The sequence below is a fragment of the Protopterus annectens genome, chromosome 6.part0 (assembly GCF_019279795.1).
Source record: "Protopterus annectens isolate FY-2018-M chromosome 6.part0, PAN1.0, whole genome shotgun sequence".
Lineage (NCBI taxonomy): Eukaryota > Metazoa > Chordata > Ceratodontiformes > Protopteridae > Protopterus > Protopterus annectens.
The window spans coordinates 929242634-929262250 of record NC_056737.1 but is presented as its reverse complement, the minus strand read 5'-3'; the positions used below and the strand labels follow the sequence as shown (position 1 = coordinate 929262250).

At 37.5% G+C, this 19617-nt stretch overlaps 1 protein-coding gene across 1 annotated transcript in view; it reads right to left on the bottom strand.

The window, feature by feature from the left end:
* UNC79 (unc-79 homolog, NALCN channel complex subunit) overlaps nt 1-19617 on the bottom strand; it is a 1772232-nt gene that overhangs the window by 134346 nt on the left and 1618269 nt on the right. The window contains exon 47 of the mRNA XM_044074575.1: nt 9431-9628. Coding sequence (XP_043930510.1) covers nt 9431-9628 — 198 coding nt within the window. The remainder of the gene's footprint in view (nt 1-9430; nt 9629-19617) is intronic.

The following is a 19617-nucleotide window of genomic DNA, read 5'->3' as shown; positions in this document are numbered from 1 at the left end:
TTTCATGTGCCAAGAGGCTAAGAGGTATGATTTGTGAAGTAAAATTCATATCTACATTCTCATTGTTAAGCCAGATGTGGCATAAGGCTACACCATGGACATGGCATTACTGGGTTCAGATTCAGCCATGTTCTTTTGGGCTTGATGACAGAATACAAACATACAGCAAATGGCTGATGAGCAACCACACAGTTAATTATCTGAGCAGGAAATCGGAAGTAAGGCAGAACCAGGTCTATATCTCTTCAGTGAATGGCTATTCAGAGAATAGCCATTTGTCGAACACCTATTTAGCAAAGCCACTCTTCATCAAACAACAAATTTTAAGTAGGGCAAACAAGCAGTTGGCCAACTGAGCTACTGCAAAAAAATTAAATCAAATTTAAAACCTGCCAAGGTGGGGGGGGGCTATGCTCTCCACGAAGCCCAATATGGGGGCTGCACTCCCCGCACCCCCCTAACTAAATATACCAACTCTGAGACTGCACTATAGTGGGGAAAAGGGCAACTTCCAAATGGTGGCCAACCACTGGTTTGCCTTAGTTAAAATTCGCTGTTCGATGAAGAGTGGCTTCACTAACTAGGTGTTCGACGAATGGCTATTCCCTGAATAACCATTCAACAAAATAATACAGACCCAGGCAGAACCATATGATTCTCTGCATACACACTTACTGCTATGGATACTAAAGTTAATCTGCACTCTACACCTATATATTACTCACTCCTGTTAAACTAAATGGCCATGCTCATCTGTTTCAGACTGCCCTCTCTTTTTAGACACCAATAACACCCCATTGTCATTAATTTTGCTTCTGCCATTAATGTCTGCAAAAATTCTAGTTCTTGCTTAAGTATCATTTCCCTGTTAGTCAACTAACCTTTCCTATTCCCATGGGCCAGAATTGTTCTCTGGACCTCTTGTATTTATTGTGCATTCCTTTCTACTACATTTGATATATGCATATATCTATATATACATATAGATAGAGACATATAAATAGAGGTTTACCTTTATATTGTTGATCCCGATATGGGCGACACGACTTCCGCGAATGCCGAAACGCGAACATCTCCAATGTCGAATTCCGAATATGCGAACGGCAAAACCACGACCCTTTTTGACCCATGGTAGCATTGATGTGGAGGTGTTGCACGGCTGGAAATGTCGAATGTTTTTCGATGTTTAAAATTTTTCGCGGTTTTGGTTCGCACAAAACGAGTCGATAAAGTGGCCGTTCGACAAAGTGTGATAGACGACTGAAAGTGCGATAGACAATTTAAAGGTAAACCATAAATATATATATATATATATATATATATATATATATATATATATATATATATATATGTTTCTATCTATATGTATATACCTATTTATATGTCTCTATATACATATAGATAGAGACATATAAATATATATATATATATATATATATATATATATATATATATATATATATATATATATATATATATATATATATGCATGTATATATATATATCTATATATATATATATTACATGTATAAAACAGTTCTTGACTGAAAATGAAAGGTTTGAAAGAATTTGACTGAAGACTGATTGACTGACAGCCCATATGAATAAAAGTTCACTTGACTGAAGCCCATTTGACTGAAAACCAAGTGACTAAAAACCCATTTGATTGAAGCTCATTTCACTGAATCAGAAATCAATGAAAATATTAAACCTAAGAGAACACAAAATAAAATAGTGTTTTTGCAGGGGGGAGGTTGCCACCCACACCTCCCTTAATTATATATAATAACTCCATGGCCATTCAACCACTTGAGAAAAAAAAAACATCATAGACAGTGAATCAATGTGGCTGCACAAGCACTAATTGGCTGTGTATGAACTTTTTTTCTTTTCTCAAGTCATTGTGAGGGCATGGAATTACTATATATAATTAAAAGAGTAGGGATTGCAGGGGGGAGGCTTGCTTCCTGCAAAAACACTATTTTATGTCATAGATTCCTACGTTTAATATTTTCACTGGCTTGTGATTCAGATAAATGGGCTTTAATCAAATGAGGACTTACCTATGAGCCTACATCATGTTATTCTCCCTTCCCTTTCTACTAGTTCCCATTGTTATGGCAAGTCTGTAGCCTTCTCTCCAGGTGGCGCTAAATTTGTCACCTAAAATATAATTTCTCTCCCTCAAATAATCTTGCAAGCATACCTTTGCCTTCCTCATAAGCCCACTTAAAATGAGGCCATCTCCAGTGCCACAACTCAGAATAATCTAGTTGGAAATATCCTATCACCAAAAATGAGCATAGGTTTGCCTTTCCCCTAGCTCGACCCGCCCCCTTATCAACCAATATAAAATCCAGCCTGTTACCTTGTGTATATGGGTTACCTGAAAATGTGACTCCCACTTAAATTTCATGCATTTATCTCCAGTTGTCACACCACTTCTTCATTTTAGCCACCTTTGAAGTACTTGTGCTTTTTATGTGACTCTCCCCATTATGTAATTGATCCATTTGAACTTAAAGAACTAAATTAAAGTCACCCACTAACAAAGCATAGTGTACATTGCTAATTAACCTTTTCCATTCCTCTAGCATTTGGTCAAGCAATGTTGGTTTGTCCCTATTTGAAGCATAAATGATGCCTTTAACCCATGTTTGATTGTGTATTATGCCTGTCCATAAAATCTACACACCTTATATGCTTATCTGAACTTCTCGGCCTGTAGCATTAAGTTAACAAAGAAATAGTAACTCCACCCTTTTTCCCTCCTCCTATTTATGGTCTGCAGATTGCAAGTACTTTATTATACATCATTTTTAACTTCATATCCTGGAGTCAGATCACCAGAATAACCCTCCTCCATATCTTCTGTAATATCTTTATTCTTCTACTAGGGTGTGTAGTTTATTTATTTATTTATTTTACATTTTTTTTTTTTTTTAACTGGGATAGTCCATCTGAGCAAAAGCCCTTTTTCAGTGGAGGCCAAAGGAGAAAAGTGCCACAGTACAATTAAGCAAGAAAATTTACAAAAACACAGAAGAAGAGTGAATTTCAACATCTCTCTTCTCATTTAAACTTTTTTTTTTTTTTGTAGGAGGGCCACGCCCCCCTGGCATCCACCCAAGTGTAGGACAAGAGTACCACACTCCCAGACTTGTATCTACTAACTCCAAGATTGCCATATCTTAGAGAAAATGGAATATTCTAAGAAATGGCATCTCAGACTTAGTATATTTAAGTCCATTCTTTTCGCAATTCAGTCTCCATATTGCAGGACTCCCTTTAACATCTCCCTGACATTTCAAATGGTTACCATCAGAAGAGCTATTGAAAATATCTGGCTAAGTCTTTCTGCTGCCCCCTACTGGATTTCTGTGGAGAAGTCTCTTAGTCAGTCCTCATGCCAGCATGACCCTTCCTATATCCCTGCATAGTCCATCTCTTGTATTTTCCTTCTCCCTTTGGGTCTTTGCTGCTCATTCCTTGTTGTGGTTCTTTTTCTGGCCCCCTACTCTTCTTTTTATGAAATTTCTAGTTCATTCTATTCAGAACATTTTTACCTTTCCCCTTTCATATTCTCACATGCACTCTGCATTTTCTCTTCCCATTAGACTGACCTTGGTCCTGTTGTACCATTAGCCTTCTTTCTGAACTTAGGTGGTTGATCCTTCTATCTCCGTCATTGGAGTTACTATTACTTGGACCACTCCCACTCTATCTCCCACTCTGAAAACATTTTTTTTCCATCTCCAACTCTGAAAACTTTTTTTTTCAAATCTCCTTCTTCCATCAATTTTAATTCAATTTTCAGCACCATGCAAGAAAGTTACTGCTTCCTCTATTTTCAATAGAGTGATTATTTTCACCTTCTGCTTTGACTAGTTGAATATCAGGACTACATAGGTGAGCTGGAGAAGTTATTTTCACACTCTCCCCATTTGTTATCTTAAAGCATATAGTCTTGGTGAGTAATCTGTGGAATAAATGTATCCTATCCCCAATAGAATTACACCATGTTGTTTGCTATTTCTCACTAAGCAATTAAGCTTTAAGCAAACATTATACATCCATCTGTCCGTTTTCATACCTATGGTACTAATGGAAGAAACCTGGTAACAATCAGAGCACTAGCAAAGGAAAGACAGCATCCAAAACAAAAGTTCTTTCTGTCACAAGTCTGCCACAGATGTGGACAGTGCTAAAGACAATTCCTCTATTATTATTTCATTACTATTATTATCATTATTATTATTATTATTATTATTATTATTATTATTATTAATTATTAACTAAAATTGGAATGTAGGGATCATTAAAACAAAAACATTCAAGGACAGTATCTCAACAAAGAGTGAGGTCTGAGTTTGACTATATCAAAAGTTTGATCAGTTTTGGTGATAAAACCCTAGTGTTCCCAAGTGAGCTGTTACAGTTCTGTACAATGACAATAACATTTTCAAAATGTTTAAAGGTTTATGAAGACAAGTTCACTTCAATACACCTTACAGTAATACATATTTCTGTTTTACATCTCACTGAGTTTCAACTTTTAAAGTTCAACCAGAAAAAAAAAAACAGCTGAAGCTTCAATCTCATGAAAAATTAATAAAAATTGCTATTTGCAAGGGGCATCTGTAATCCTACTATATACCTTCTTATTTAAATAACTGAAAAAGTACAGAGGACACCAAATGGGACCCAGTATAGTATGGTGGGAGTCCATGAGCTAAAAGAACCTCCTGATCCGCAGTAGGACCAAAGAGGTCAAAAACACAAGTTAGACAATAAAAGAAAGGCTAGCACAGAATGTCCTGGCTTAGCTTGGGCTCTGTGGGTTCTGAAAGCCACTAATTAGATTATCAAAAGTTACAACAACACACCAATGTAATAAGGAAATACATTATTAAACAATCAAAATCAGAAAGCAGATTCAGAGGTTCATTAAAGCTAGAAATTTTAATTAGGCAGATAATCTGCCTTTTGATAATCTAATTAGTGGCTTTTAGATCCCACAGAGTCCAAGCTAAGCCAGGACATTCTGTGCTGGCCTTTCTTTTATTTCTTACCTTGCTTCTTTAAATGACTAACTCAATGATTGCACAACTACAGAGAAAAGAGAAAATGTCATACATTTACAGCATCAAAGCCAGTACTCTTGAAGAAATTGTACCAGCAGTGATTTTCAGTCTTCTAAGGTAGCAAACGCATGTAAAAGCTGCACTGTATTCATGAATGTGAGAAATGAATCTTAAAAATAAATCCTTCTAGGTAGTGAAAACTATTTATTTAATTATCTAATTTTTTGGCTGGCAAAACATTTTCTTTAACTTAGTTATAAGAAAGTATGCAAACATCTAAGGATATAATCTACAAATCCTGGCACACTAAAACTCTGTCTTGTTATACAAAAATGTTTTCACTTACATTAGAAAAAGTTGTAACACTATTTAAAATTAAGATTGACAATAAGTGAATGTGAGTCTGTGAAGTTAACCTAAATGTGTTCTTTTTACCACACAGACTGTCAACTGTGAAACCCATAAAACAAACAGATTATAACAATTTACCCATACCCAACATCATAAAGCAAAAATATATGGCACTAATGCCCTTTCAGATCCAACACTAAACCTTACAAGTCACTACTAAAGTCTTATCTCATGTAAAATTATGTTACAGAATTTCATACCTACTACTACCAAGGTACAGGAGCAGCCATTGCTAAAAATATTCGTATTTCAAAACTCAAGTATGGCCTACCATAGCCGCTCCAGTGGCATAGAGGGATAAAGCCTTGACTACAACCCGGGTGACTCAGACTCGATTAGCAGCTCGAACAAATGACAGAATTTCAAGGAAAGATGGGTGTTACCATCCCAAGGGGGGTGGGCATTATCACTGGGTGTTTACTGTGACGATCCCTAGTGGAGGCTGTGGACAGTACACTGGCAGGCATGCCTAAGTGGGATTTAGGCTGGATGCATGGTTGAGCTGCTGTGCAGGCGTGGCAATATGCCACATACCTCCTTTGTATGCCCACCCCAATGCATACCATTAAGTATGCAAAGGGAGGGGAAATGGGTAGGCCAAAAGCAAAAAAGATACCTCCGATGGATATTCAGACAAGCTGACCCTCCAGAAGCCTAGCTCTCAACAACCAGCCCCAGCATACTGAATTAAGGCTGCGGATGGGGCAAGGAAGACAAGCTAGTAAATTCAGCATGGGTGAGTACCAGGGTGCGAGCTGAAGGGTTGTGGAGGGAGAAAAATGAGGAAAAATGTATGGAATACCTATCCTATGTCTTCATTACTTATGCAAAACTCACAGACTAGAAACCATAGAAAATATTTAAATTTGTCCTATTAGCAGAACCTTCATTCATCTTCCTATGTTGACAAAGTACCAACATAACATAATTTATTTTCTGTTAAGCTTGATACATTCCCTCATTTGCTATTCAGAAATTACTTCTGAACACTATCCTATTACCATACCTCTCAACTGTGCAGATTTTCACAGAATGTCCAGATTTTTTACTTATATGTTTGATCTGCAAATAATGACATATAAAATTAGAGTTTCAGAATTCATAGCCTTCATAAAATGCATTCAAATATAAAACCTGCTATTCTAGCAACTTTCTAAGTTTATAAGATCAATATTTAAAATCTGAACCCATTCTTTGGCCTTTGCTCCCCATGTCCCACAATATTTTTAGCTTTCTCCAGATTTCTGGTGCTGTGCTGTTAAGGGGTATGCTCACTAATCTTGCACTATCTGTTCACTCTTTCCCCCTGCTTTACACTTACTTCTCCACCTTCTCCCTCTCTCTTACTCACCTTTCCAATTCTGCTTCATTGCTCTCTGCTGATTCACAACTATGTATCTTTTTATCCATCTGACCTCTATAGTATCATCCTAACTGAACTAAGCAACCTAATTCCGATGTATCGTTATCTCCAGCTATACCATCTAAGCCTTTCGCCTTTCATCTATGAACTAAGTATAGATTTTATATATATATATATATATATATATATATATATATATATATATATATATATATATATATATATATATATATATACATATACACATATATATATATATATATATATATATATATATATATATGTGTGTGTGTGTGTGTGTGTGTGTGTGTGTGTGTTAGACTTTGTCATATTTGCAATATGTAGTTTTAGAATTGTATATTGATAACAATGATTACAATTTATAGTTTTATACATGTACTGCTGTTACTATAACTTCTGTATAACCTCACATTTGTATTCGGGTGGAGATTTTCTCCCTTGACTAATGTTGAAGAGGGTCCCCGTACCCAGTCAGAGTATTGCAGTGAAGAAATGCTAATAAATACATGCATAAATACCATTTACTACATTATTCCACAATCAAAAAGACAGAGAAAACAGAAATAAACAGAAAAGTTATGAACCACTGGTGATGCTGTAGTAGAAATGGAACTGGCAATAATTTTTTGGTCACAACTGACGATGTACGCCTCATCCAGTTATGATCAACAAGGTGCAACTAGTAGGGAAGCTGGGGACATAAAATGTTTAATGAATTAACAAGGCATACATTGCATCTGCGATTTTTTTATCCCATGATAAATAAGAACTGTTATTAGAAAATAGCAAGTACATTTTAGATTTCACTAATTACTATATACTTAAATAAAATTATTTACATAAATGTATATCATAGAGGACATATATCACATATGCATTTTAATAAAGGAATAGCCAAGTTTAAAAATAATCTTTGCACATTTAGATTATTTTTAAATTGTATGTATGTAGATATTATTCATTTGATTATTTGCCTTTTTTGTTTCACTACAACTTGTTTGAAATACTTCAAATAAAGTATGAGATGTAATATAATTCTTTGTAGCATTTTAATTAACATTTCATTGTGTACACATCTTTAGCAAAGCAATCTTACTACCCGTTCATGGAGTAGGTATATAAGTGTGTTTGTGTGTGTGTGTGTGTATATGTGTGCACGCATATGCATGTGTGTTTTTGTAACAGTGTTCTTGCAAGATTCATTTCAACTGTGGTGAGAAAGTAGATTGCTTAAGACCTAAAGAATATGTTAGCTGGATTTTCCCAGCACTTTCTGCAATTCATTATTTTTTTTTTGCCCCTTTGGTCAGAATAGCCATCTGCTAGAATTGTTGCCTCTCCTTCTCCTGACCCCACTCTGACTGGCTCACTTATCCCCAACCTGGTCATAGCCAGCATTTTAATCATATTCAGGTTAGGAGGGAAAAGAGATTAATGCATCTTACCATCCAAAACATTATGTATTTCTGACAGTTGGAACTTTTTGCATGCCCTAAACGTCCCTAAGGTGAATCCTCATGAGCCCTCCTGAACATGAAATGTTGATGTCCACTGTCCTACCTTTGTGCACACATGCATTGCCACATCATTAATTCTACTTTTCACTTTACTACCATATGATGGGCATGACCCACTGTTGAATGATGTTTAACTTTATGGGATTTAGGGGCATAAATAGGGTACTTGCCAATTAAAATGCATTTATAAATCAAAATTTGTACTTGAATATAAGAATCATGCATTAATTCATGTTTTGGGGGGGTTATAAATTCTGCATGACTCCTGGAATATTCAATATTTTTCATATCATCTTTAAAAGGCACACACTCTTCCTGCATCCACATGGAAAGTTTGTATAATTAATATAAAATCATACAGAGGACATTTAAAACAGTGTTTCTTTTCCATTTACAATTCATAACAAAACATCAAAAGCAGGAAAATGTGATGTCAGACTGCTACATTCAAAACAAATTATAACATCTGAGACTGTAACAGACCAATATCTAAAAATTCTGATAAAAATATTACCTCTTCCAAGAGAAACACTTCACTCCCACTGTTAATAAATACACCATCTAAACAAATGCTGCTGCTATGAACAAACACAGCTGGAAATCAAATATTGTATTCGTAACATCATGTTTCCATAATGATACGCTGATGCATATGTTTCCATAATGATACATTGGTGGTCAAGTTCTCAACAGGAAATGAAAAGAAAATTAGTATGAGAAACTGAAAAGCACAAAAATTGGATTAGGAAATATGGCTTTGTATTAAGTGACAGACTTTCTTCAGTAAAATTCTCTTTCATAATAATACAGTTTTCTTAATATTTTAAATATGACAACAGTTTATGTGACTTCAGTACTCAAGAGTTCTTTCTTTACAGTGTCATAAAGCCAGTATCCCACCAGTACTTCTGCAGAGCTCAGTACCAGCTTCTGATTTTCATTCAAGAAAACAATTTGACTCCAACAGTGTTAGTAAATAACAAATACTGTTTGGCATGTAAATATTCTTTTACATTATAGAGCGATGGCCTTACCACTTTATTATGTGCCATAAGCTGAAGAATGCTGGGTGTTACTCGACTCCAGAATTCCAGGGCTGTAAGAATAGCTGTGGATCCACAGTCTGTCAGGTTCTGAACAGTGGGTGCCGTGGCTGCATGCTCACAGTATATTGTCCACAGCTGAGCAAAAATAAATGCATGGAAAAGGGAGCACATGTGCAGGACGGATGTCTGTAAAAGTAATATGCACATGAATTTGTAAACTAATTATAAACATTTCTCTCGAGTAACATATTGGTTTGATTTCAATTCATCAATTTGATACCTAGAAGTAATATAATTTTACTTTAACTATGGCATCTTGATTTAACAGTGTAACATTTCTCAAGGGATTAAAGTATTTTTTGTTGCTGTTAATACTTTTGTGAAGAATATTCATAACAATGTAGATGCCATTTCATGCATTCCATATTTCATGGTCACTGAGCTTTGATTAGTTTATTTATGTTTACCATCACATCATATCCAGTCTATTATAATCAGATCCACATTGTAAACACAAAGGTGTCAAGTTGCACAGTTACCTACATACATATATGCATGTATGCATACATACAAATACATACAAATATTTCAAGCATAGGCATTACAGCCCTTCTAGTCTGCCAATATACTCAAACAGTTGTTCCCGTAATGTGCGTCCAGGCTGTTCTTAATAATATCTAAACTAGTGCTTGCTTTAATGTAATTTGGTAGTCTGTTCCATGCATCAGCTGCTCTGTCAGAGAACCAATTAGTACACTTCTCATTCCTACAGAATCTTCTGTATAGGTTGTCTGATAATTGTCTACTACTTTTTGATAACCTTAAACATTTCCAGAAGTAGTTGTCTCTAAATACCCTATGTACTCCTTTTATATATCTATGTGAGACACTGTACAAGTTCAGATCATTTAGTCTTTCATAATAACTTAAATTTTCACATCTCTGGATGACCTTGGTATATTCCCACTGTACTCTTTTCAGTTTTCTCATGCATGTTTTCTTATAAGGTTTCCATATTGTTATTCCACACTCAAATGTGAGTCTAATGTAACCAACAAACAATGACTTCATCATTTCTGATTTCCTAGACTTTATAAATCTTTTTAAATGATTAGAAAAACACAAAGCTGGATTTACCCATATACCCAGGTCATTTAATGAATCTACAGTTTAAATTACTGTGTGCTGTATTAAATATTCACCTTTCAATTTACATCTCCCAAATCTCATATATGTAGTTTTTGATGTATTTATCAGCATATTATTCTCCTGTGCCCAAATGGTCAAGTTCCTTTGCAGATATAACCTATCTGTAACACATGTAATCAGCTTACCCATTTTCAAGTCATCTGCACACAGACTGTACAACACCTCAGATGAAAAATAGAGATCTGAAAGATACAATCTAAATAAGTAAGGGCCTAGGACAGAACCCTGTGGGGCACCCTGACTGTAACCAAGAATTTCACCTGTCCAATTGCCTTATGATACTTAAAATGTCCTATTTGTAAGCCATGCAGATATCCATCTTATCAAGAGTACATCAATATCTAGTTGTTTTAATTTATTGATCAGGTTTTTACGTATGACCCCGTCTAATGCTAAAGCTAAATTTATATAAATTAAATCACAGCACAATTTTTAATTCATAGCTGTTATTATATAGTTATAGAACATCATGTTGCAGGTAATAATAGATCTATTTTCAACATATGCTGAATTAGGAGTTATGTACTTACCATAACTTGGCATCTGTGTTGTCCATTTTCATTCTTCTTCACTGATGGGTTACGGATTCGATCCGTGGATCTGACATGGCCACTTTTTCAAGACTTTGGATCCTTCTCTTGAGCTCCTCCCTATTCCCATACTACACTACACTATCCCTAACTCCTCAGATCCAGTTTGCTGCCTACTATCTACTGATCTATAGAGACAGAACAGAACAAGGAAAGATTAAGACTTAAGCCAGGAACATAAGGGATCCCAAATCATTCAAGATCCTATTAGGCATGACAAGGCTGGGGGATGGCTGGAGGGAAGGTAAGAAAGAATGAAAATGGACAATACAGATGCCAAGTTATGGTAAGTACATAACTCCTAATCTGGTGTTGTCCTTTTCATTCTTCCTCACTGATGGGTCAGAATCCCCAGCGATGTAAATCTTTGGAGGTCCTTAAAGAAGAATGTGCCAGAGAAATGTTGAACAAATGAAAGGTCTGCTTCTAGAAACAATGCCCAATTTGTAATGTGCACAAAGTAAGAGTCTTTTGAACAAGTGACTGCAATACAGATATCATCAACAGAAGCTCTGGAAGAAGGGCAGATGAGGTAGTTATAGACCTGGTAGAATGGCTCTAGGATAAAAAGGCAATTCCAAACCGTTGTGGGAGAAAAGGAGCAAAATACAGATAGTAATCTATTTGACCAAGTTAAATTGGATACTGCTACACTTAAGTAGTTAGAAGACAGAGGCATAAAGAGTTGATCAGCCTTTCTGTAATGTGTGGTGACAAATGTATGGATTGATTAATGTTTGCCTCTATAGCTATTTGGAGTATCAAAGTGGGATAGATCTGGAGGGACACCATATTTATGAAAATAATATAAGGAAGCTTGGCAAACCTAGTCTGAAGCTCTATAATTTGATTTGTCAATGGAGTATTTAACAAAAGAAATGGTTTCCCTGAAAGAAATTTCATATCACAATTTTTGACTGGTTCAAGATTCTGAGTCAGTTCCTGAAAGATAACTGTGAGATTTGAAGGACAGGTTTTACATGGGAGGTCTAAGCCAAAAAGTTTATTTTATGTAAATGTATATACTTTGGAAATCATTAAAGAGAGGAATCCATTGCCAGAGTGAAAATTGGCTATAACTGCTAAGCAGAGTTTAATAAGAGAACAAATCTCTTCCTTTCCTTAAAAGGGCAGGTAAGGAAGAGGTGGATGGCCAAAGTAGGAGCTGAGAAAGGGTCAGTGCTTTTACTGGGAGCCCATAAGGAAAAAGTTTTCCATTTGCTTCTATAGGCCTTCTTAGCAGAATCCTTCTGGGAAGCCAAAATAATGTCAAGGTCAGGAGAAGTGAGGGTGAACCATCATAGTATCACGGAAATTGAAGAAACCATGTAGTCAACTTAATTGCATGAAGACTGAGATGTGTAATCTCCAATGTGTAAGATAGGGGATCCAGACTGAGCTTCAGAATTCCTGAAGGATATTTCAGATGAGACCAGAGACAGAGAAGCCATATCTGACAAGGCCAAAAAACAAGGAGGGTAACAGAGGTCTAAGCTAGCTGGCTACCTGAAGAACTTCTCGATCAATGGTAGGGAAGGCTAGGCATGCAGGAAACTATAAGGGTAATATTGAACCTGAAGATCCCTTGGGGACTTTCCCAAAGAGGGGATCAGATCAAAGTGTGTGCTGTTCAACAGTCCTGGAAGCTTTGCAACTGTAGAAGTGCTCTCATGTCTGGGACAATGACAAGTCATTAGGTCTCCGAGGGAGGACAAAGTGGTTGGACCATCCTTTGCTTAAAATGTGAACCCACCATAGTTTTGGAGGATCCGTTGTTACTGTAGTTAACAGAGGAGGAATGGAGAACAGTTGCCCTAGAAAAAAATCTTCTGACTAGATCCATCAACAAATACAACATTTTTTCATTTTGGTGCATTATATGGAAAAGATGGAGGCTGGTATAGAATAGACCATTGTACTGTAAAAGTCTATAGAAGGATATGGATGGGAAAATGCTGTCTAGAAGAACTAGAATAATGGAAACTGACACTGACTCAATGACTGGCAATGATAGTTATGCTGAATGAGACATACAAACAAAAGCCAGTCCTACACTTGGCTTCTCAATGAAGATATGCACCTGAGTGTCATGATACTGTATAGGTGTCAATTTGGATTTGTGAGTGTACAAGTAAGAGAGACTGGGTCCAATTCAAAAACACAGACAATTACTGGAATGCTTATATATTTTAATGTCATATTGTGCATCCTGGAGAAGTATGGAGTATGTTTATTCCCTTTACCTACTAGTTGATATTAGCTAGATTTAGTATTGGTCTCAGGGCCCAGTCTTCGTCTTTTTTTTTTGAAATATCAGCTTTATTAGTCTATGAACTGCAGATTCTTTCTCACTGGTTAAACATCAGGGAATCCCTTCATTGGTATAGGAGGTAGAAGGGAAAAAATGACCCCGAACAATTATGATTGTATATCAATGGTAGAGAAATAAGGTTTACATTTTGTCAGTATTCGTGGTCTTACACTTCTGACTGCTAGTTGCAGGTGACAGCACTCTTCACTAACACTTTGAACAAAGATGAGCCATCAAAGAAGGCATTAAACCATAACAGCTTCAGTAGTTACCCGAAGTATGGTAGCATCATGCAGTCATGAAAACAGTTGAGCCAGGGGCAGTAAGGTTATAAGGAGCCTTCCTCTGTATGATGATGAAGTAGCCGGTTGAGAAGAGACCTATTTGAGGTCCTTCATAAAGTTAGAGTCAAAGAGTGAATTAGGATGTAACTTAATGAATCTCCACCCAGAGGAATAAGGGATATCTTGGGAATCCATGAAAATCACATAGCCGTGTCCAGGCATATCTCCTAATGGCACTGCCTGGATAAGCTGCTCAGAAGGCACTTTGTGTTACATATGATATCAGTTTGAAGAAGGTGTAGGAAAAAGTGAAGTGAGAGATCATATGTCAGAAAACTTTAGAAATCTTCCACAAACACAAAGTTTGTGAGAGTATGTACGTTGCATCTCACAACCCTCTATAGCCTAGAAAAGTGTAGGGACAGTAAACAACTTGAGTGTGGGAGAATCTGAGTTGAACCCACACTATCCAAGATTGTTCATAGTTCTGGACTACTGTAGAGAGGATGGTCAGAAGGACTTTATTTACCAAGTCCTAGTTAGTGACATCCGCCACTACTGTACCATCCATTGGAACTGTAGTGCTCCAAACAGGAGGGGTCAATGGAAGGAGACGCTATTGGAGAGGTTCACAGAATCTTCCTCTCCTCCATTTGGGCTCAATGGGGGAGTTGGAACATCTGCTCCTAGTCATTGTACTGTGATGAAAAGTGACTAAGGAAAAAAAGATCTTTCTTCCCTGCCTAGCCAAAGCCTCCTAGGAAAAGATGGCAGGGTTCGCCCAGAACTCAAAATTACGGGGAACAATGGCTCCATGGTGGAGGTTCTTATGTGGGCAGGAGAGATTCAAGAAGACTGCGGCTTAAACAATCCAATGGTATTATGTTCCAGTCTCACCTTAATGAAAGGCAACCAGAATGAATTTGAGTAGGGGATCATAATTCAGGATCTAATGTAAGCTTCCAAGGCAAACCTGTATCCTGGTACAGAAAGGAAAACCCGACTCAAAGAGTAACTTCATGGAGCCACGATGGTGTGATATTGACCAGGCCTCCATCCAGGTTTAAACATACAGCCATGAGGAAACATGTAATCTCCATGTGGGGAGTGTCAGGAAGTCATTGTGAAACCCCTGCCTATAGAGCTTAGAGACACAGTTTTGGACTGAGCCACCAAGACTCCTGAAAGGTAAAAGGAGAAGCAAACCTGTCAACCTCCTAGCTCAAGACAGGTGGCCAAACCCTTAGGCAATGGAGGACAAAGGCCCCCCAAAATAGATACATATTTTAAATATTCCTCTTATAAACTTAGAAAGTAGCTAGGAATAATGTTTGTTAACATTTATTCTCTAAAGTATGCCATTATTTAATGTCCCAGTGAATTTTTTTTTGAATAATAGGTCTGTAGCTTAATACTAGGCTAACTGACCTTGTGGGTCATTTTAAGCCTAGCCAATTATCCCATGGAAGAATCAAACCCTGTACCTCTTGCTAGACAACCAAATATTTTATGAAAAGCATTCCGAGAATTTATGTGAAAAACTGTAGAGAAGAAGGGTATGAAGGAGCTCAAGTAAGAAGCAGTTGGAATGTTGGCCTTGAGGGATGTTTCAGATCCAAAGAAGCTGCAGTTGTTGAACAGTTCCGGATCTGAAGGATTACAGATGTGGAAGTAATAAACAAGAATCAAGCCTTTGCATCCAAAGAGAGCCTCAGATCCAAAGAATGCAACACTAATGTAACAGCTCTGGATACAAAGGTGTCAGAGCAAAGAAATGCCCAGTTCTCTTTGGGTACCTGATCTCTGCCAGATCCAAGGTCTCAGGATCTGAAGAGGAGGAATAATCTAACCGATTGGATCCAAGAGTTGAAGAGATTAAGATCCGAAGGAGACTCTTTATGCCTCTGATCAAAGGAGGCTGTCCAGTCGTCCTATCTCACAATAAGCTTTGGTCAGACAGACCTGAAGGCTTAGGACCCAATGACGAACAGTAGCCAAGTAGAAAACAGGCAGCAAGGGTCTGATTCTGTCAAATCCAAGACAGACTTGGGATCTGAAGAAGGGCCTAGGGACCTTGGATCAGAGGAAATAGATCCGAGTTACTTGTGTAATTCCAATTCTTTTTTATGGGGGGTTGAGCTACAATCGAAACAAACAGGAAAGCCTCAACATCTTAGATGTACACAACTCAAATTATATTTGACCAGGTTCACAGCAGAGACAGAGAAAAGAAGTCCATGCACAACTCCAGACCTTTTTCTCCCCCTTTCTCCTCTCTGTTTATTTATTTATTTATTTGTTTGTTTATTTATTTATTTATTTATTTATTTATTTATTTTAAACTGTTAGAGCATGAACTCTGGACAAGCTAGGAGGAACAGGGACATATTAGCCAAAATACAGGAACAATTTACAAACCATGTCAGCAGCAGCAGCAAGAAAAATGACAAAGACATGACTGAAACTCAAAGGGCTGTCATGGTTTACAACTCAGCTAGCAAAATCTGTATCCACCTTGCCAGGAAACCTTATTTCACAAAAAACTGATCAAAATCATGGGGCAGAAATCCGGAGACTCTGTGAACAACTGCACAGTGCAAAAGCAAGGCAAGTGAAAGGGAACTTAATAATTAGAAGTCAAAATGAAACTGCATGTCTGAGCCTGATAAGAACAGGATTTGTCTTAGCAAGCATTTTCATAATGGATATATGCCAAAGTTGAGCAACAAGCAGAAAACAGATGGAAAATAACACAAGTGACCACCAAGGAGGAAACAAGCATGAATAAATAATATATCAATGAATCTGGACAAAGAATAGTGGAAAGTAAACCAATTTGTAATCATAAGAACTTCTTAAAAGCTCAAAACAGTGGCAAATGACATCTGAGGATTTAGGGATAGTGCAGTGCAGTGCATTATGGGAACATGGAGGAGCGCGAGATTACGATCCAAAGTGAAAAAGTGGCCGAGTCACATCCGAGGATTAGATCAGTAACCCATCAATGAGGAAAAATGAAAAGGACAACACCAGATCTATGGTTTTAAGTCCTAACCTTTCCATTTCTGATCATAACTTACAAATACTGTCTTCTTCATTGTTTTCTACAACATGAAAGTAGAATTAAGGGTCTGTATATCTCTGGGTTTGTCCTTCTCTCCTTTCCCTTAAAGGCAGGTTTAATAAGTGCATGTCTGCAATCTTGAGGAATTTCCCCACATTTATACTATCTAGTAAATAATGGAACAGTACTGTTAGTTCTTACTTAAGTGTTTTTGGGTCATTATTACTAATTCTTTCTCCTCCTTGTGCTTTGTTTGGATCCAGTTTGCATAGTTCATTTTCAATGTAATCTAATTTGATTTCAGTATATGAGGTTACCTGGATGTCACTAGGACAACTTATCACCTCCTTTGTTGAGCCAAACTGTTTTGCATAAGATTTCGTAAATATATGTATAATCTGTTGTGCCTGAGAATAAATTGTACAATCTATACGCAGTTTATCACTCTGTATGTCTACTCCTGCCACATCTTATAGGTTCATAGGTGTGTACAAGGTTAATGGCCCTGGAGCCTTTACAAGCCTAGCCCATAGGATTACCGTGGCATCATGCCACCTGACCTTAGTTCCTAGTGCCTCTGTCGAGTAGAGCCACTGGAGTGATCCCCGGGCTGAATTTTTTATTTCCCATCCACTCATCAAGATTTCTCTTGAAGAAGGCCAGTGAGGTGCTCTGCTTGACATGTATGGAAAGTCTATTCCATAGCAGGGGCAGTCTCTGGGTTATGAACCTGTCCCTCCAGCATGTTCTGTTGATTGTGGTAATGAGGTCGAGGTCTTTGGAGCATGTGGTGCGGAGGGATTAGGATTTCTTTAGATGTAGCATTTCTAACAGAGCTGGGTCAGACATGGCTTTGTAAGTCAAGCAGAGATCGCCTCTAAGTATGTGATATGCGACAGAGAATAGTTGGAGTTTTTTGAGTCTGTCCATATAAGACAAGTGTTTAATGCCTAGGATCCTCTTTGTGAGGTACTTTTGCGGCCTCTCCAGTTGTTGCAGATGTCTAGTGAGGTACATGCCAAATGGAACATTGTACTAGATCATTAGCCAAATGAGGGAAGAGCAGAGCAAGACAATGACCTCTTTCTTCCTGGATGCAAAACCCTTAGTAATGAGATGTGCCACATAGAAGGACTTTCTGACCACAGTGGCAATGTGGTGGTCAAAAGAGAGGCTGCTGTCAACTTGTGTTCCCAGATCTCTTATAATGCCTTCTATGTTCAGTGGACTACCATTAATGTGGTAATTCAAGGGAGTTGTGTTTTTCCCAAGGGGGAAGACAACACATTTTTTAGCATTGAGCTTAAGACCATGGTTCTGACACCAGTCGTTGGTCTTGGTGAGGCCTATCTGTAGGAAGTCAACATCATTTGGGGAGTTAATAATAGCTCCCAACTTGCAATCGTCTGCAAACTTTGTCAGCCAGAGTCCTTTAGTGTTGGTCTGGACTTTAGAGAAGTAGATAACAAACAGGAGAGGGCCCAGGACCGACCCCTGTTGCACTCCACTCATGACTGGTTGGCAGTCTGACTTGGAGTCAGCTACTTTCAGACTGTGGGTTCTATCTGTGAGCCAGTTTGTAACCCACCTGATATAGGGGTTGATGCCCAGCTTAGTGAGTTTTTCTATGATTCCTGAGTGGGGAATGGTATCAAAGGCCTTGGCAAGATCAAGGTAGGCTGTATGAACCACCTTGCCTTTATCCACAGCTCTGGTGACTGACTCAAAGAAATTGACCAAGTTAAGCAGGCATGATCTGCCCTTCACAAAACAAAACTGTGTAGGATCCAGAGTTTGGAGATTCCCTATATCCTTGTTTATTAGGTCCATAATGATGCGTTCCATAGCTTTGCATATCAGACTCATCAGGATAATGGGGCGACAGTTCCCAGGGTCTGTAGTCACTCCTCCTTTGTGGAGAGGGATGACTGTAGCAGTGCGCCATTTGGTAGGGACAAAGCCTGAGGTGAGGCTGTGATTGAACATGGCACACAGGTGAGGTGCCAGTTCACTCTGTAGTTCATGTAGAACACAGCCAGGGATATTGTCAGGTCCCATAGAAGCTGTATTCTTGGCCTTGGACAGTGCTGTTTTAACCTGTGCAGCAGTAATACTGGGTGCCTGGCAATCTACTGGTATTGTGATTGGTTCTTTGGGGGGAGAGAGGGGTAAAGTTGGCACTAAATCTGTCGGCCAGTATAATGTCAGCATCTGTTGGCTTGGTATAGGAGGTACCATTTGTGCAGTAGCTCAGAGCAAATCTGGGTATTGCTGTGGAGATTCTTTCTATAACTATGTACTAAGTACTTATGTATATATAAAATGGTTTCTTATTTTGTTGACTGTCTTTATATAAATTTTCTTCAAATATTTCTTGATCATGTCTCACATTATGCTTAATTTGTTTGTCCAGCTTGTTTATTCCATTTTTTCCAAGTTTGAGGTTCTACCTCTTTTCTATTTCTTATATTTTTCTCTCTCACCTTAATGAAGTATCTTGTTCTTATGGAAATATATCCTCCTGACAATATGTGCCTAGATCCTGATGTTAACATTTTTTTTGATTTTTTTGCATTTAAACAATTTCTTTTTCAAAACGTTCCACACTCCTACAACAGCTTTTCTATTGAAAGCATCACTGCAATTAGTTTTACACAATGATCATTTTGCTTCCATATAATCTGTTATTAATCTTCTGTGCATTGGTTTAAATTCCA